The following is a 20994-nucleotide window of genomic DNA, read 5'->3' as shown; positions in this document are numbered from 1 at the left end:
TGTGTTTACACAAAATTAAGTTAAATAATTAAGTCATGTAATTGATTTGAAGTTCACATTTAATATTATTAATATTAATAAATTTAATTTTATATTTTTTAAAGAATTTTATAATTTAAGGCTTTATTTTTGCCTGGAATACATGTTGTATTTTGTTTAAAAATAAAATGTATTGTGTCCAGTTCAAAAGTTGTTGTTTGTATATGCAGATAACACATTTTAGTGTTGCAATGGCAATACTGCAATACCATGAAACCGTGGTACTTTTGCTTAAGGTTATCATAAATTTAAATTTGGTTTGCATCAGTCTTTTTTTAAATGTCTAGACATTGTTCGCAAAATCATGATAATATTGATAACCATGGTGATTTTGGTCACTATAACTGTGATGTAAAATTTTCATACCATTTCATTTCTAGTGGTATCCCGTAAAAAGCTCATATGTACCATATGTAAACCTTTGGTACCAATTTGTGCTTTTGAGGTACTAATATGCACTCCTTGGTAATATGCACTTCTGAGGTATGAATATAAACTCTTTAGGTGCAATGATGTGATTTTTGAAAGGGTGCTGCCAGGCCTTTTCTTTCTAAAAACAATCCCATGACCTTGGCATTGCTAGTGCCATGATTTACCAGTTCATATACAGGACAGCTAAAGACATATTTTGTTGAAAGCTCACCCTATTTAAAATAAACTTTAAAATATCCCTTTTTGAAGAAACTTTGTAACCATATTATTGCCTCTTCATCGCTTTATTTTTTCATCGCTGTTGTAGTTCGCTTTATATTAATGCAGATATCTAAATTTAGCTGAACAGGTAACCACACTGAAAAACAAGATTTATTCAATTTACTACATTTTTTAAGGTAAGTGGTTGCAATTAATTTATTTAAAGCAACACTATGTAGTTTCAATGTAAAAATGACTTACAGCTCCCCCATGTGGTTGAAAAGCGCAACAGTGCCTGGTATCAGACACTCTTCTGCAGGCAGGGGGAGGGGCGGGGCTGTGTGCTCTACCCTCCACCGCCACTTTCAGAGTGTGCTTGTAGCAGCTAGGAGGCTGCTCAGGTTGCAGCAACAAAACAATTTGTCCAGTTAAAAGTTGTTCTATCACTGAAATAATTTTAGAGACATTATTTAAAGGTAAAAAAACTACATAGTGTTGCTTTAAGCTACATTTAAACAAACAAACAAAAAAAGATCGGAAAAACAAACAAACTTTCTTTTAAATGTAGCTTAAATGAATTGATTGCAACCACTTACCTTAAATATTTTTTTTTTTTGAGTAAATTGAATGAATAATTTTTTTCAGTGCATGGTTTAGTGATGGCCTATAGCTGGTAGATCAACATAGCCATGCTGTTTACCAACAAAACTTAAAGCCGGCTGATCAGTTCAGTCCCTCAAATTAAAGGGGTAGTTCATCCAAAAATGAAAACTCTCTCATCATTTCCTCACTCTCATGTTGTTACAAATCTGTATAAATTTCTTTGTTCTAATAAACACAAAGGAAGAAATTTTGTGGAACGTTTGTAAGCAAACCACCATTCACTTCCATAGTATTATTTTTCCCTACTGTGAAAGTGAATAGGGCTCATGATAGGTTTGGTTACAAACATTCCTCAAAATATCTTTCTTGGTGTTTATTAGAACAAAGAAATTCATACCAACTTGTAATGCACTGTAAATACACTTTGGATGAATACCGATGATCAGTTATGCTTTTAGATGGGATATTTTCTTCTCATCTAGGATCTCTGCCCAGCTATTAGACACCAACCTCCAGATGTTCCTTTAATCCATAATATTCCCCAGTTTCCCCAACTAAATACCACAATACAATTACCCCCTAAAATCAATCACTCTTTCGCCAGGCTCAACAAACAGGCTTTGATCTAAATGTCACCATTGGTATCCAGTAGTCAATTAGCACCCGTCTCACGAGAACCCTTCACAAACAGCAAAACCAAACAGCAACTTGCGAGTGAGCTGTTGCCAGGGGTGACAGATAATTTTCATGTCACTTCTTATAGAAACGCTTCGCTCTCATTGATTTGCACGCGCTCAGAGAGCGGTTAGCGTGACTGCTAAATCACATTAGATGTCACAGAGCTTGGGTTTGAGATCATGTCACCGCGAATCTCCGCGGCGAATGACTCCCTTCGCGCTCAGATCAGAGGGGATTAAACACTGACAGCCATGTACAAATAAAAATCATTTACAGGTGAATAAAAGAGAGATGGAGACTTCTGGCAGGACACCAGAAAAGATAATCTGGTTCTGTCATCCTCAGATTATATTAAAATAGCTTTGCACCTTTCAATCAGCTCCAAAGCGGACGTCGTGTTTTGTGATTTAAAATTGGTGAGATGTAAATGAGGTTCAGGAATTCTCAAATTCTCTGTTTAGAGAGAATACTGATTGTTTTTGAACTTTTGGAAGGATGTATTAGCTAATAGTGTGTGAGCCTAAAGTGGCCCAGATATAATCTAGCAAATGTGGCCCACTTATGATAAGACATATTTGGGCAAGTTTTGGTAAAGACACGGCACAGTAAGCACTAGCTAATGGGTGTGTGAGCCTAAAATGTCCCAGATATAATGTAGCAAATGTGGCCCACTTATGATAACACACATCTGGGCCGGTTTGATGCATACAAGCAATATCTGGCCCACACACAACAAGCCACAACTCATCTAAAAACGATTTGTCACACAAAGGCCAGGGCTGGCCCACACACAACAAGCCAGAACTCATCATAAAACGAGTTTGTCGTACATGGGCCACTCCAGGCCCACACACAACAAGCCACAACTCGTGTTAAACCGGCTTGTTGCACATGGGCTGTATCTGGCGCACACCCAACAAGCCATAACTTACACTAAAACTTTATATGTGTGGGCCAGCTACGGCCCATATGGTCACCGGAACTGAGCCGTATGTGACATAGGCCCTGTTCTAAATGGCACACTTCATGTGGACTTTCGGTCTCGTGGCCTTAAATCGTGCGTGCTCGCTTAGTCTACGAGTCCGTATGGTGTCCCATCTGTCATTTTTACGCTTTGAGGTCTGCTCATCAGCGCCCCCTTTGCACCCTTGATGCAGTCTCCGGCGAAGCCCGCACTGCAGCAGGCTTCGCGCACTTTACCAACCTAGAAGTCCTTGCGAAAGAGCAATCAGACCAATCGGACGACGGAAGGGAGGAGTTCACACTGACGGGCAACTTCTCTTCCTATTTCCAGCGTATGCTCGAGTCTGTCCCGAATTAAAGGAGCGGTGAATCAAATACTCAATTTTAACTTGATACTTTGTTATATAAGAGGTCATCATACTTAAATGAACATCCTGCAAGTTTCAGAACTGAAAACGTCCATGCTACTGAAATATAACAGTTTTTGGCACCAAGCCAGTATTACAAGCCAGTGTGGAATTCGAAAAAATATGACGTCAAAGTAGAATTGAAGCACCTCCCCATAGCCAAATACAAGGACCACTTTTGTAGCCCCTCCCACACCTTCGCGTGACACACGTGTCTCAACAATAAGTAAACATGTCTTTAAAGATTGCCAAATGTAACCAAAGTGACTTTTAAATACATTTTTTCTGAGAGACTTTTATTTTGACGCGGTGATCTGAAGTAACCATGGAAACGCATATTCGATTGTGGAAGAACGGTCTATGGGAAGAACACAGACGCTGGATAACGGAGGCTCAACATTAGGAATGCGTGGATAAAGTTTGCTTTTGAAGAAGTTCCAGCTCGCGTTTGTTTACTTTGTGTACCGCTGATTCATTTGTAAAGAAGTCAATGCTGGATTTGCAGAGAGACTGTGATTAAAAACACCACTTATATTGGATCTGACGAAAATGACACAGCAGTAAACACAGTAAGTTTATTTAAGTTACTGCGTTTCACTATTGCTTTGTTAGAAGAGATCGCTTGATATGTCTGTTGTAACATCCGTGTCTAAACACGTATGTTTGACTGTTTTAATGTACCAAAAACATTAAACGATTAATAAAGTGACAACACTTAACAACATGACTGTAATTTAACGGTAGAAATATACAAAGTTATTAATAAAGAAGGATTTATCAGCCGCAGTTTCGATTCTGATGCCCGCTTACTGTGTTGTATACGGTATTTTAGGCGAGTTGCATTTGAAAGGTCAAACACCCAACAAAGCTTTTTTATCATATAACTGTGGTATGTAACATTACCTGTAATGAGCAACCTCACAAGCACAATAGAAATATGCAAAAGTTATTGATAAGGATTTATCAGCCGCAGTTTAGATTCTGATGCACGCTTACTGTGTTGTATACGGTAATTTAGTCACATCGAGTTTAAATTTTTGTTTCTACTTTACTATACGTATTGTCATTTATGTGTATCATCTTTAGCACACAGAATATTTTGTGGCTCAAACATATTTGTGTTCGGCTGCTATTTTTACACATGAATGTTTTTAAAACATTTGCCCTAACATGTAATGACGGGGAATGAAGCTGTCCAATCATAGCAGTGGGCGTTTACTCCAGGTCTTCAGTGTGGCCCACCCCTTCAAACGAACCATTTCTCCAGACAGCCACTAATCCATGTTACAAAATAGCCTATTACTTATTGATTTTGATGTTTTTGAATGTAAAAGCCAAGCGAATATCATAAGTAGACATCAGACAACAGTATAAAACAATAAAATCCCTTTAAGACTCCGGTGAACGTACGTGGACTCGCATCAAGGGTCCTTAAAGTCTGCACTCTATGATGTCATCAAAGTGTGGACTCTGAGGAGGACCACAAGTCCGGAGTGTGCCATTTGGGACAGGGCCATTGTTGGACCAGATGAGGCCCGGGAGTGCATTATATCTGGGTAAACTTTAAGTACGATAACTTTAAATTCTGAATGACCCTCTTAATCATGTTTTTTGTAGCAACCATGTTTTTTGTGTATTGATTAATTTTGGCAAAACCATGTTCTTATCCATGGTTTTGTGGCAAAAACATGGTTATTTTGTGGTAACCATGGATTAACTATAGTAATTAGAGATTGAAGACATTGCGATAGCACACTAAATAATGTAATGGTCGATATGCAAAACAGTATTTCTTTTTAAAAAATTTATTAGAATTTTTTATATAATGTTTCATATTTCTGGAAAATTAAAATTAAATTGCTCATTTATTGCCAACCGTTGCAGTATAACGGTATGCACCTTACATATTACCAGCGCTTTCAATATATTGCACAGTCCTAATAGTAAACATGTTAATTTGTTAATTTTCATAAGAGGTAGGATATAAAGTCAAAGGGACATTTGTACAGTTTTTGTTTTAATGCCCCCTCAGGTTAGACTAAACCATCAAAACATGATGTGTATGGTACAAAATAGACAAAACACTTTTAAGTTATTTATTACAAAATAATTTGGCAAAATGGCAAACCAGAGGGTACTGTATTACGGAATCTGGGTTTTTAAAAAATAAGGCATAGAAAAACAAAAAGCTCACAGGCTTTAAAGCATAAATTGACTATAATTTTATCTGTCAATTAATATTTGTTGATCCTCTTTTGTAATATTTTATAAGTTATTGCCCTTGCCTGTCTTTATAAACTTTTCACATTTTAATGCATCTTTAATAAAAATATTTGAAAAACAAGTGAAGATGTCGGTGGTTCAAATTTGGACATCACTTTATTCCACTACTGTGTATTCATTACAGAATACCATTTATATAGGCTGACAGAGTTGTATTAACACAATCTCGACAACAGGGGGCAGAACATGATCAGGCATCATGAACAAGACACCCAGACATTCAATAGACTCTCCAAGTACATTCCTTATTAGTGTATTTTCCGTTGCAAACACAGAGGCTCCTTTCACTCTCTTACACGCTTGGTACATGCGCACTTGTTTTATTTATGACATAATGTCTTATGTTGATTTTCTTCAAAGCTCCACAAACAGTTTTGCTCACATCTAAACATTTCATGAATGCACAAACTGTTTAACGCTCACCACGCTTTCCAACCAAACCAAAAGAGAGGCGTTTAAGAAACAGAACAGAAAATCACCTGATGTTGCCATGGGAATAAATGGGTTTTCCAAAATGGCATGCTTGCCTATATTGGTTTTACTTAGGTAAAGCCATCCTGAATGTCTCATGAGGTAACTTCAATATCCTGAATTTCTTCAACAACAGAGATAGCAATGAAACAAACAGCTGATAAAGCAGGAGAAGGAGCTTCCCACACATAGCTTTGGGATGAGTGTTGAAATAAAGTTAGTCTTATATCATTGGACCAGATGTCTCAAACTAGAGTATAAAATATGTGTTATTAAAGTAGACCGAAAGTGGTTACTGCCACTAAAACACAAAATCATCCAGCAAAATGAAATAAAAAGAAATGAAGTGAATAAAACAGTGTTATCAGCCTTTACCATTTACTATTATATTTAAGAGATATTTAAGGGAACAATATTTCTGTTAAAACAGTCTTTGGCATATTTATATTTATTTATTTATTAATATAAATAAAAATATACCTTAATAACAGTTTTCTTAATTTCATACATGTAGCTGTGTATTTATATATACATAATATATGAAGAGTTTGGTTCCAAAACCAGTATTATATCAGGTCAGTAGTTAAAAGTAAATTCTTAATTTCACGCAAAATCCAATATCCGCCGTGTTATTCTGTCATCTTTTTTCCCTTTTTTCCCAAAATGCGATAAACGCCACTCCTCCTTTTTTACAGAACACAATAAATCCGCTCCAGAAATTACAGCGCACCATTCACGCAATGTAAACAAACATGGCGGCGCGCTGAGTACACGGAGTCCTAGTTTTCCTCATCTACTTTGTACTTCGTGATCAACAAACAAAACAAAACAATATATTAACTGCATTGATAAACCTGTGGTGGTTTTCTGTGACGACGAAGAAACGTAAGCCATCAACATCTAAAAATTTTCGCGATAGGCACTCGGGAGACGGTCGCTTGTTCTCCCGACAGCATCAAGCTTCTCATGCTAACACATTGACCCCAGGAGATCTTATGAAAAACTTTCCATTATTTTACTCAGTCAACGAAAATCGAGCAGGACCAAAACATTTTACAGCTGATCGCTGTGAAAAATGCTAAGCGACTACGTCAAGTATAACCGCATCAATGACAGTGTTCTTAATATGACAAAGTAAGTGTTTTTATTAATGCCATTAATGTTTATTTTTTTAATGAGTGTGTACAACTGTTCAACTAAATGAATATAAAATGGCAAAGATGAATGCACATTTGATTCAATAGATTTATAGCATTTTGAAAAAAAACTTTCATGGATTTATTGCATTTTGTGGAAAAATGTATTCATTTTTATAATAAATCTTTGAAAATCAAGTTATGGATTTGAATTTTTTATGTTTTTATAACCTAAAGATGCTATGTGAAAGTTTGTAACAGAAAATAGTGGTTTTCATCTTGTCACTTTCTTGGTATAGAAAACACGTTTTTACCGAAATTTGTCAAAATGGATTTATTGCGTTTTGGAACCAAACTCTTCATATACACACAATACACACACACATACGGTATATTATGCAAACACAAACTTTTATTTTGTATGTGATTAATCACGATTAATCTTTTGACAGCCCTTCTTTATTTGAAGGTCCAGTGTGGCAGTTTTAGCAGCATCTAGCGGTGAGATTGTAAATTGCACCCAACAGCTCAGTCCACAACACACCCCTTCTTTTCGAAACGCATAGAGAAACTATGGTTTGACCACAGTACAAACACGTCATCGTCTGAGACAACATATTAACGCAATCCATAGAACAGTCCGTTTAATGCTACTGTAGAAACATGACGGCACAAAATTATAATTGGACCCACAGTGTTTGTAGATAAAAACGGCTCGTACTTGGGTAATAAAAACAATACAGTGTACTTTGTAGGGTCTTTACACCACTAATAATAGTTATGTAAATTATATTGCATTTCTGTCCCACATTGCACATTTTAACCAAAATTATTATTTAGAAACTCACCAAAGTAGAAGTATCCACCCTCTTCTTTGGGTTGGAAGAATCGGCCCCTGGCTTGGGCATGAACATCGGCCTCCTTCTCCACCAGAAGCTGTACATACTGTTTGCAACGGCGCTCTATGGCAATATGCAGTGCCGTCTGACCTATGGATGTACCACATTTTGTATTATGAAGACGTCATTGCCCAACAACATATAATGAATCGACCGCAATGATCACTCTGAACAAACTGCTCTCTCACAGTACAGGAAAAATGCTATCTATGATGCATCTTATCATATTGTGCAGTAGGAAGCAGCAGAATATGAGATACCGTAAATTTAACTTACACAGGAAATAAAGCAATATAAAAATAAGGATATACAGCTCATGCCATCACACAGCCTGAACCGTATACAAGTTTAAAACGGTATACCTTGAAAGTTTTTTGTTCTCATATTTATTACAGATGGATAAGGAAATGTTTATTAAAAAGGAGGTCATGATACAAACCTTTATTCAGCTTTGGTTTCGTAATATCACATCATTTTACTTTGTGTGTACACTCATAAACAGAAGTGATGTGTATCTGTTATTCGTTTAAACAAAGTACCGCCCATGTGTGCACAAAAATCGTATGTGTAGTACCTTCATGTGTGTATTATCAACCATTTGTATGCAGATAACATCAACAATGCTGATCGCAGTGGATACACATTAGGGTGGTCCTTATAAGGAGTCAAAAATTTTTTGAAATGTTCAACTCTCACCCCCAAAATGTGTTAGGATATCAATAATATTTGAATTGCTCCTACAATATCTAGAGGTTGCTCAAAGCCTTTGAATATTTCCAAAATCACATATTTTGGCAAAAACTGTACCATTTAAAAACGCACAACACACATAAAACTTGCTTAACTTAGTTCCAGTTGTTTCAGTCTCTTCTTATACGAGTAACCATATAGCGGACTTGCTTTGTGTTGCTTCAGCCATTGTCTCAGTGTATATTGTCTATTGTGCTTCATTCACATTGAAGCTTCCTTGCTTTGAAAGACATATCACAACTAAAACAGGAGTTTTTAATTGCATAGAGCATGGTCAAATAAGTCCGTTGCTGCCATAAGTATATATTATTAAATAATTAGCATGCTAGCACAAAGTATCACATAATACGCGAATGTGTTAAACTTCAAAGGTCTTGAGCAACCTCTAAATATTAATTCATATTGAAAAAATGTTGCCCAATTTTTGGTGTGAGAGCATGAACTTTTAAAAGTTGAAAAATAATGACCTCCCTAATACACATAGTACTTTTCTTACTGGGCATGAGTGACAATAAAAATCCTAAATCCAGAACTAAGTTTGGTTCTTGATCACGTCATATATCAAGCACAGATGTGTCTTATTGGTTTGTGATGTTCTGTGTGAACCAGTCTTCAGAAATAAACAGATTTTTTATTTCTATGCAAACTAACTGACTAATGTTTACCAAACTGACTAATGTTTACCAAATACTGTTAACATCTGATGTATTTATTTGTAATCAAATTTATTAAAGTGATAAAGAAAGCCTGACTTAAGGTGGTGGTTTTACTGCACTGACAACAATGGGGACGATCTTGACTTAATTTTAGTTGTTTAATGTATTTGTGTATGTTTTGGTTTACGTCTGCAGAAGGATCTGTTGACAGACAGAATTAGCCAAAATACAGTGGGGCAAAAAAGTATTTAGTCAGCTACCAATTGTTCAAGTTCTCACACTTAAAAAGATGAGAGAGGCCTGTCATTTTTGTCAAAGGTACACGTCAACTATTAGAGACAAAATGAGAAAAAAAAATCCAGAAAATCACACTGTCTGATTTTTTAAGAATTTATTTGCAAATTATGGTGAAAAATAAGCATTTGGTCAACAACAAAAGTTTATGTCAATACTTTGTTATATACCCTTTGTTGGCAATGACAGAGATCAAACGTTTTCTGTAAGTCTCCACAAGGTTTTTACATATTGTTGCTGGTAGTTTGGCCCATTCCTCCATGCAGAGCAGTGATGTTTTAGGGCTGTCGCTGGGCAACTCAGATTTTCAACTCCCTCCAAAGATTTTCTATGGGGTTGAGATCTGGAGACTGGCTAGGCCACTCCAGGACCTTGAAATTATTCTTACGAAACCACTCCTTCTTTGCCCGGGCGGTATGTTTGGGATCACTGCCATACTGAAAGATCCAGCCACGTTTCATCTTCAATGCCCTTGCTGACGAAAGGAGGTTTTGAGTCAAAATCTCACGATACATGGCCCCATTCATTCTTTCCTTAACTCGGATCAGTCGTCCTTGTCCCTTTGCAGAAAAACAGACCCAAAGCATGAGGTTTCCACCCCCATGCTTCACAGTAGGTATGGTGTTCTTTGGATGCAACTCAGCATCTTTCTCCTCCAAACACAAGAAGTTGAGTTTCTACCTAAAAGTTATGTTTTGGTTTCATCTGACCATATGACATTCTCCCACTCTTCTTCTGGATCATCCAAATGCTCTCTAGCAAACTTCAGACGGGTCCGGACATGTACTGGCTTAAGCAGGTGGACACATCTGGCACTGCAGGAATTGATGGCTGCATAGTGTGTTACTGATGGTAGCCTTTGTTACTTTGGTCCCAGCTCTCTGCAGGTCATTCACTAGGTTCCCCCATGTGGTTCTGGGATTTTTGCTCACCATTCTGGTGATAATTTTTACCCTACGGGATGAGATCTTGCGTGGAGCCCCAGATCGAGGGACATTATCAGTGTTCTTGTATGTCTTTCATTTTCTAATAATTGCTCTCACAGTTGATTTCTTCACACCAAGCTGCTTACCTATTGCAGATTCAGTCTTCCCAGCCTGGTGCAGATCTACAATTTTGTTTCTGGTGTCCTTTGACAGCTCTTTGGTCTTGGCCATAGTTGAGTTTGCATTCTGACTGTTTTAGGTTGTGGACAGGTGTCTTTTATACTGCTAACAAGTTCAAACAGGTGCCATTAATACAGGTAACAAGTGGAGGACAGAGGATCCTCTTAAAGAAGAAGTTACAGGTCTGTGAGAGAAAGAAATCTTGCTTTTTTGTTATTGACCAAATACTTATTTTCCACCATAAATTGCAAATAAATTCTTAAAAAATCAGACAATGTGATTTTCTGGATTTTTTTCCTCATTTTGTCTCTCGTGGTTGAGGTGTACCTGTGATGAAGGTTGCAGGCCTCTCTCGTCTTTTTGGGTGGGAGAGCTTGCGCAGTTGGTGGTTGACTGGATGCTTTTTTGCCCCACTGTATAAGCTGTCCTATCTCAATGCCTGCAAGCAACACAGCCAAACTAATGGAACCGATGTGTAACTGATTGCATCCTGAGGAACTTCACAAGAAAGATAGACTACACAAAGTCCAAAGAAGCAGGATTATTATGCATTTCGAGAGCTGCAGATTCCAAATATGAATGTGAAACAAAATATAAAAATGGTAAAATGTCTTTCAAACATTTAACGAATAAAAATTAGGTGGACAGGAAATGTGTCATCCGCATGAACGTCACACATCAATGTCACTGCACATGCACTAACGCTTATTTTGGCTATTTATTTTTGTGCGTGTAAAGGAAATGTACGTAATATTGCACTGGGTGTGGCCCTTCTGTCAAATTAAAATGGCTTGCGTCCAGTCCTAAATAGACATGCCATTGAGGATCAGCAAGGACTCTTACAAGTTTGTAAGGACTCTTTGTACAGCGCAGGGTGGAGGAGACTGCGGGCAACTCAAAGGCAGCTCTGAGAAAACACAGTCAAAGCACATATTTTGAATCAAACTCCATGTGACGTTTCACCAAATGTGCTTTGGCCATGCCCTGGAGTTAATGCCAATCCATAAGGATTATGGGAAAAAAATGATATTTTGTACATCTGTAGAATCTGGTCTGTGTTTAGTGGTTGGATGACCCACCTCGGTAATATACGTCTCTAAATGGTGTGTTGATAAACTCTCTCAGGTTTCCTGTCTGTTCTGCGATGTCCAACAGTATGGGGATGGTGTCGTTTTGTCCGTTCTGCAGATTCAGTAGAGCTTTTGGTAGACATGTCTTCCCTGTAGAAGGCTCTAAACGAAATATAAAGCAGAGAAAACCTGTTTACAACTAGTTTTTTTTAAACCACCACCAATTTTTTCAAAATTTTACTATGTTCTAACCTCTTAGACAAATCAATACATACCGATCTTTTTCAATGCATGCGCTTAATCTTTGTACAGCGCGTCGTGAATGTGTTAGCATTTAGCCTAGCCCCATTCATTTCTTAGGACAAAATAAAACTTGGCGATTTTTTTAAGCGGATAAAAAATGAGAACTATATTGTATTGTGGAAAACCACTTAGTTTGCAGTAATATTAACAGAAGTTTGAGCGAGAGGGGGAGTAGTCAGGAGTGATGATGTTACTACGCTGCAAACTAATTGCTCTTCCGCCATACAATACAGTTCTCATTTTTATCTGCTTAAAAAAAAATCGACACGTTTTGTTTTGTGCCACCATACTTACTCGTGTGACTACTCATGTGGCAGTCTTTGAATGGGGAAAACATGGAAGTGTTTGGTGGCTTCTAAATCCACCCCCGCCCGGATCCCAAGGAACGAACGGGGCTAGGCCAAATGCCAACACACCCACAACACGCCGCACAAAGACCAAGTGCACGCACCGAAAAAAGATAGGTATGTATTAATTTGTGAGGTAAGAACATAAGAAATATTGAAAAAAGGTGGTGTTTTCTTTTAAAGCAACACTCTAGCCAAATATCAAAATTACCCCTTAATGTACCCTTAAAATATGTTTTTCAAAATATGTGTTTTATCGTGGAATTCTCCATACAACTACACATGGACGGCCGTGTGAGAACTGACATTGACGAGCAGAGCTTTTCACCCAAAGTTGAATATTTTTCAACTCTCGGCACTCAGCGCTGAGCGTGGAAAAACCGCCGAGCGACGGTTTTCAGTGCGGAAGAAAACCGCTAGCTGCTAGCTTTTTTGAAAAACGAGCTTCCATTGAAAACAACTGAAAACATGCGCCAGCCGCGGGCGTAAAAGCCTTGGTGTGCACGCCCCCTTAACTCTTCTTTCCCCAGCTGCTTATTTATATCTGCTTTTTCAATTCAATTCAATTTTATTTATATAGTGCTCTTCACAATTGTTAATTGTTTCAAAGCAGCTGTACATGAATAGATGTAGGGGAAAACACAGAATAATCGATAGATAATATAAAAAGTAGAATACAGCGGCTAAGAATAAACTGTACAAGCCGTTTTCACACACCTATGCTTGCACAATTCACACTTCATTTGCACCGATCACACTTTAGACCTTTGCAGAATGGACAGTCTCTGGTTTTGTCTAGCACTAACAGTTGTACACTTCTATTTTGAGTAATTCTAAGACACAACTGGTACATACACAGAATGTGCAACATATGTCCTACATGTCCTACATAACACTTTTTTTCATAAGTAACCACATTTCGTTAAGCTTAATGTCTTATACAAAATATACTTCTATAAGTCTATAAAGCAAAATTCAATTACAGTTTTCAAAATATGTGTTTGTTGTGTCATGTGAACCATGTGCATCACGTGTTTAACACGCATCAAAACCGTTTATAATAAAAGAGACGCTCACGTTCACAAGATACACGCAAGACACTCCCTTAACAGTAAACTCTGATTATGCATGAGATTATGTGAGTAGCTGGCAAATACGAGCATCTCTTTTATCATAAACCCTTTAGACACATCTGCAGCAGGCACTTATTTTGACAAGACACGTGACGCTACATGTTGTGACGAACTTCGCATCGTGCAGCCTTGAAAAAAGAAGTCACCGGTGGCCCCTGCTTTGAAGCCCAAAAATGTGGCATACCATATTGTACAAAAAAATATCCATATTTTAAGCTTTATAAACTAGAATAATTAGCCATCTTAGATTCACATCAGAGTCACTGTGCAATGTACCCACGGCAACAAGCGCTTACTACGCAAAAAATCTTGCGTGAATCCGAGACGGTGCCGTTATCAGAAGTTAGTTATTTGTTTATAAGGTAGCGTGCACACCAAAGCATTCTGCAGTTTTTCTGCGCTTAGCGCTTGAATGCAGAGAGTTGAAAAATATTCAACTTCGGGTGAAAAGCTCAGCTTGTCAATGTCAGTTCTCATTCGGCCGTCCAATCACAGTGGAGGAGGGGCGGGATAAACATCAAAACAACCAATCGGTGCCTCATTCAAAGACTAATAAACAAAGCAAAGGATCACAGCAACCAAAGCGCTCAGCTGAAAAAATCTGGCAGTCAAGCTTTGGTCTGCACTTTTTCGGGGTTTAAAGTCAGAAATTGTTCCCTGCTCACTGTTTTGTACCATTATAAAGCTTGAAAGAGAAAGGACATTTAATAAAATAACTACACTGTAAAAAATGTCTGTATAATTACAGTATTTCTGGGTATTACTGGCAACTAGCTGCCGGCAACTTACTGCAGATTTTACATTTATGTTATTTACTGGCAACATATTGTTCAAAGTTAAATGAACATGAAACATTTTTAGACTTTGGGCCAATCCCATTTCTCTGTCTTACCCCTTCCCCTTACCCCTACCCCTTAGTTTTGCACGTTCACGTGAGAGTAAGGGCTATCCCAATTCTCGTTTTGATCAAGGGGTAGGGCTAAGGGCAAGTGGTAGATACCCCTTAAAACCAAGAATTTCCGCGAGCTTACTTGAAACCAAGAGGTACCCAGAATACACTGCGCAAGCGGCAAAAATGGCGTCCAGAGCGTCCAGAGAGTCCCATAAATGTAAGTATTTTCGGCTTAATAATTAATTTAAAAATGACTAACGTCTTGTTTTGTGCTCTACACAGTCCTGTTCATATATATTTGAATTATGTTCTTATTTTAAGTTTTAAAATTTATTTTTGTTTTAAAATTTCGCTAGTTTGCTACGCTAACGTTACGTTGCTGATTTGCACAACATTTTTTCTAACTAGCCATGAATGGACTGCATGCTTGTCTACAGTTTTAACTAAATTCCATTAACGTTAGCAGCGAATTTCGTTTAATATCAGTGCATAACACTACTTGCTTTGGAGACATCGGTACGTGCTTTACGTATACCGTCCTGTATCACACAGGGACGCCAGAAGAAACTCGGCGGCTGATTCACTTTCGCTTACACTTGCACTCGGCATCTTGGAAGTTTGTGATCAACATTTGTCGCGTCTGGTGATGTTGCAGCCAGCAAACGACGATGTATGATGACGTAACCGTAACCAAGCGGTGTCTCATTTCATAGGGGTATGTTTTCACCCCTAGCGCTCAACACTTGGTTTTGAGGGACAAGGGCTAGGGGTAAGACGAAGTGGTAGGGGAAGGGGTAAGACAGAGAAATGGGATTGGCCCTTTATCTTCTACAGTAAGTTACTGGCAACCAGCTGCAAAATTACAGCAAATTGTTTACAGTGTACAAATGTGAAAGATGATGGACATGTGTATCTCGGATTGCTTGAGGATGAGTAGAACATGGGCTAATTTTGACATTGGGATGGAGTATCACTTTAAGGTCTTATGAAGAGCATGTAAGTGGTTTGTTCATGCCAGGATTCCACAATATTAAGAAAAACAACTATTTGTAAAACCATGGTTAAACTATAGTAACTAGTATGGTGTCATGTGCATGTTAAAATGTCACATGATTTAAGATGGAGTGAATCATTCAACAATGTATCACTTATTAATCGTCTTGACTCAGGTAAGGGGTCAAGTGACACCTTTTCCTGTGGTTACATTTGGCCTGAGAAGCTTGAGTTGTCTGTCTGATCCTCTCTTGAATTTTTTGACGGTTTGCTGTGATTTCTTACTGCTCTCTGTTAAAAGTTTGCTTAAGTCTTTGAGACAGGAAGTGTCTTGGCGGGTCATGAGCAAATATAATAGAATTTCCTTACTTACATGAAAAACTGAACCACAAGGAAATAATGTCATAACACAGGATATCAGGGACATGACCCAGTTCAGTTTAAAGCAGGATTTTTAACAAAAAGATGAAGGCATTATAATGAATCAAACATGTAACTTTTAGAAGGATCTCTCAACAGAAATTCAATATAATATACATAACTATATTATCGGTGCTATATAAAGACCTTTCAAAATGAACTGTATTGTTTTTTTACCTTAGAATGAGCCGTTTTTATCTACATACAGTACACTGCGGGTACATGCAAGTCGCCATTTGCTCAATAACTGATTGTGGTTTACTTTTAATCAATAAAACTGCAACACACTGCAACTTATTACTGTAAAACTAAGGTCCTACAGGTAAAGTACATGTGTGTTTTTTATGTTATGTAGAAAGTTCTGACTGACATCTACATTCAACATGTATTTTCACTGAAGGAAAAAAGTAAATAATTTCTTTAAAAATGTGTTATCTTGTGTTCCTCTAAAGAAATGAAGTCTATCAGGTTCAGAATGACCTTAGGGTTTGTCAATAATGATGACAGGATTTACAATTTTTGATGAATTTCACGAGTTATATTAACTTGCATAGGGAATGAGATAAAGCATATTTGGCATGCTGACCGAGGAGAGGGCTCCGAGCTCGGAATTTTAGCCCAAACCCAGGGTACTCCCCCCTCTTTCACTGGGATGAATGAGACTAGATGAGAGTGAGGTGATGGGGTGGAGGAGGGATGCTGCAAAAAATCTGTCACAGGACAGAGGTGAGGGACTGCTATTTATAGGCACCTCTTTGCGCTGATTGGTTGGATCACATGACCATGCTCCTCCTGAACTTAGTTAAATAAACTTCATATAATAATTTACAAACAATTTTATTTGAATTTTGGGCAGTACACCCAAGACTAAAAACCATGCCTTAAACAAACACACTTTACACCAGCTCACATTTGCTTCATTGCAAATTTGCTGTAACCAAGCTCACAAACTAAACCATTCCTATAATGCACCTTTGAACTCTTCATCTGTTAGCCTCTTTTCTTGCAACTGTAGATATGGTAGGAGACCATCCAGAGCTTTCGGGTCCGCTCGTGATACGGCTTCAAACAGCAGCCAGCGGTTGAAGACTTTAAGGACTTGAGGTTCTGGGGATCCATCGTCACATGACATCTCCATTTCTGCCTTCCTGTGGAGGGAATATAACACTTTTATCATGTGTTCATAAAGCTAAATGTGTTCCTGAAAAACGAATATGACATATGAGGAGCTCGAGCCCAGTCTCCTGAAGATGCGTACAAACAACAGCACGAAGTGTAAAACTCGTGCAACACATAGGCAAAACTCCACTTTGGCGTGCATATGATACGCAAGTCCTTCCCATTCACCCAAACGGTGCATCCTTCTTTGTCGTTTTATTTATTGGTTTCTCAATTTTTTTGCTATTTTTTTACCATTTTCGCTAGGGTTTAGGGTTAGAACAACTTTTTGTTATATAAAAATGACATCCTAACCCAAACCCCAACTCTAACCCCAACTCCAAGCGATCATGGCTTAAATATGGACAAAAACATGGAGAAACCTGTATATTAAATAACCTCATTAAGCAAATCTAAAATCTAACCCTAAACCCAAACGAAAATGGTTTAAAAACAGAAAAGATTGAGAAACCAATAAATAAAACGACAAAAGAAGATGCACCGTTTAAGTGAATGGGAGGGACTTGCGTGTCGTGTGCGCGCCAAAGTGGAATTTGGCGTATGTATTGCACGAGTTTTACACTTCGTGCTATTTATACGCATCCTCAGGAGACTGGGTAGGGAGCTCAGATGTAAAAGCTGCTAAAGACCACCTCCATCAAAAATTAGATAATTATGTTAACCGAATGCTCTCGGCATGTATTATGTGTTCCTCAAACACCTTCGCTTCAAATCTGCTTAATCCTGGTCTTGGGCAATTCAGAAAAACCTTTTTGTTGGCAGAATCTGATAAACGCCATGTTGATTTTTCAGCAAAGTCCTCAAAGTGCACGGAAGAAGAATTGGATAAACGACAATGTTCAAAACGAAAGTGGATCACATTCAAACTTGTGTCCTTTGTGAGTACATGGACATGAATACAACCCAAATGCGACAGTGATGTGGACCACAGCGCCCCCTAATGTGTGGTTCAGTTTCTTATTTTTTACACTCTTTCATCATTTGCAATGTTTCAAGTTATCATTAGTGATTTTTCTACTGTTTACTATGTCTTGTCCAAAGAAGTGGATTTTTTTTAGAAGTTGAGTTTTTTTCCAAAAAAGTTTGCATGTACTTTTCGAGTTTTGCAGCAGAAGACTTTTCAAGCTTGTTCAAATTTGTTAAATACCAATCAAATGACTAAAGTGACATTTGTGAAAAACATTTTCATTGCCATTAAAGTGAAATTACTGAACCAACATAAGAGCCTAAAAAAGCTAATTTACAAGAAAACATGTCAGACATATTACGCCAGAATGATAGTGTAATTCCTAGCCATAACTGCCTAGAAAATCGCAAATTTTATTTTCGGTCGGTCTATGTACATGATATATCTACAGAAGAGTCAAGTTTTAAATAGGAAAAATATTGAAACTCTTTGGTTACTTTTTAGCGCAATGCTAATGGTCTAATCAGATTCAATGAACTATGCTAAGCTATGCTTAAAGTGGTACCGCCAGACCCGGAGATCAGCTGAATGGATTCTAAAACACTAAAAATCAAATGTTTAACTCTAGGTGAGCTGGAAAATGAGCATATTTAAAAAAAAAGTGGAGTGTCCCTTTAAGTCTGACGTCATGCGCCGCTTCCGGGTCCAACCGCTCACAGATGTCATAGAGAAATATCAAACAATCATGGCTATAATACACTCGTATCATAATAAAAAACTACCAAAAACACCTGATCTTAATTTTATCTCCATAACAAAATCCGAGCTGACCAGACATGGATTTATGGAGGTGGATTTTTTATAAATTAATATATTGCTGTCTTTGATTCTGGGAGCCTGAGACCGCAGTTTACACGTGAGTTTATCAAATTTTCTCTTAAATGTGTGCTTAAATCTGTGTTTCCGAGTTTAAATCTGGTGGCTTGGAGCTGGAAATGGTATTCCTTACGTCATGAGTCATGACTTAACAAGCGGATACAAAGTAACAAACTGGAGTTTGAGGTCAGTTTGTGTTTATTAACCATGTCAATTGGCAGGATATTGCTTTTGTGTGCAATATAGCAGCCCCTATGAGTGAATGATCCACCTAATAAAAGATACTTTATCTTGTTTTTTACAAAACATATTTGTTAAAAAGTACTATTAATGATGTGCTATTATTTAGTGTCATAGTCCATCAAAAAAGTGAGTAAAAACTGATGGTCAATTTTAAAGACCCACCCTAACTGACTTCGTCATGCCATGGTATACAAGAGAAGTCTCTATACTGAGGGAAATGTAAGCTCTATAACTGACTCCAACATAAACATTACTCCAAAAGCATTAATGGAAACAACATCAGACATTCAGTAGACCTACTGTGCACAATCAAATAAGTATTAAATCATTAGTAAACCGTCTGACGCACAAAACACAACATATACAAGAGCGACACAATCTATTAAGAAGTTTAATGGCTAAATGGCCCTATAAAGTCATCTTACCCTAGTTTTACCACAGCTACTGTACTGTACTGAGCTGAACTCATTGACTCGAACCTCAGTCTGCACTGTATCACTCAGTAAACAATGTGTCTATCTGTGTTTTACCATTCATAGAGATAGATGTAAACAGAATGCATGGCACTGTTCTTGTAGGGGCATTATGCACCTATTACTTTAAAGAGCTCAATATAGGTGTGCATACGTCCTACGGTGTAGCCAGGACAGCGTAGCCAGGACAGCGTAGCCTACGTGACGTGTCAGTTTTTTATATGCCGCTTTTCCATTGCATAGTACCCCACGGTTTGGTTTGGGTCAGGTCGGGTCAGCTCACCTCACTTTGGCTTGGTTAGCTTTTCCATCGAGTTTAGTAACACTTCAGAGTGGGAGGGATTATAGGTGTGTCGTTATATTTGCGCTGTCTACTGCTGTGACATCATACAAGTGAGAGCGTCGCTGGAATGCTATACATCCCCATACATTCATTTATTTCTCAGTCCGCCACAAAAATAAAATTGACCACCACAAATAGATGTTTGCGAATCGCGTTTATCACTACCTCTGTCTCACATGACAGTTTCTGTACAAACACACGTGGCGTAAGTCGACGTTCTCCACTGACCCTCACTTAAGTTGCATTTAAGCATATGCAGACATGCGCATCGCGAATGTGCCGCCACAAACAGCAAGTCTGGAAAAAACTGGTATGGTGTTCCTGATTCTCAACCTGTGGATGTTTATCTTTGCTTAAAGGGAGTTTGGGAACTGCTAAGCACTGATGACAACAGGTTTACGCAAGACAGCACAAGCTAGCATGAAGGTAAAGCTAATATTTTACATTATAGCGATGACGCTGGTGATTCTCTCAGTCCAATCAGTGATCTACAGTGTTTTCGCATCACGTTTTGGTATCAGCTCGGCTCGCTTGGAACCCCAACAGAGGTGGTACTAAAAGAAGTATTGGGTACTACGTACCGCACTCAGTGGAAAAGCCCCCAAAAGTAATCTGACCACACCCAAACCAAACCGTGGGGTACTATGCAATGGAAAAGTGGCAATATATACTTTTGCGTCGTCGTCCGCATCGATGTGCAAGCACACGCGCAGACCGCTAGGCAGTATCCTCGCGTATAACCACAGTAGCTCTACCGCCAACGAACCAGCAGCTTGCTCAGTTAACGAATTTTAAAAGAAGTAAATAAACAGCAACTTTTGTTGCAGTTTCAGCTAAATCACTCCTCAACTTGGCCCATCTTTGTTCTCACCATCGCAATCGGAAATACCTATGATG

The 20994-nt window shown here is 38.1% G+C and overlaps 1 protein-coding gene across 2 annotated transcripts in view; it reads right to left on the bottom strand.

The window, feature by feature from the left end:
* Positions 1-20994, bottom strand: part of trpv4 (transient receptor potential cation channel, subfamily V, member 4) — a 44949-nt gene that overhangs the window by 16666 nt on the left and 7289 nt on the right. For both annotated transcript variants that reach the window (XM_073860476.1, XM_073860477.1), the window contains exons 4-6: positions 17049-17224; positions 11998-12150; positions 8062-8202 (exon numbers count right to left, since the gene is read on the bottom strand). In XM_073860476.1, coding sequence (XP_073716577.1) covers positions 8062-8202; positions 11998-12150; positions 17049-17224 — 470 coding nt within the window. The remainder of the gene's footprint in view (positions 1-8061; positions 8203-11997; positions 12151-17048; positions 17225-20994) is intronic.

This window comes from Misgurnus anguillicaudatus, chromosome 22 (genome assembly GCF_027580225.2).
Source record: "Misgurnus anguillicaudatus chromosome 22, ASM2758022v2, whole genome shotgun sequence".
NCBI lineage: Eukaryota > Metazoa > Chordata > Actinopteri > Cypriniformes > Cobitidae > Misgurnus > Misgurnus anguillicaudatus.
The sequence above is the reverse complement of the archived record's forward strand: the minus strand, read 5'-3'. Positions and strand labels throughout refer to the sequence as shown.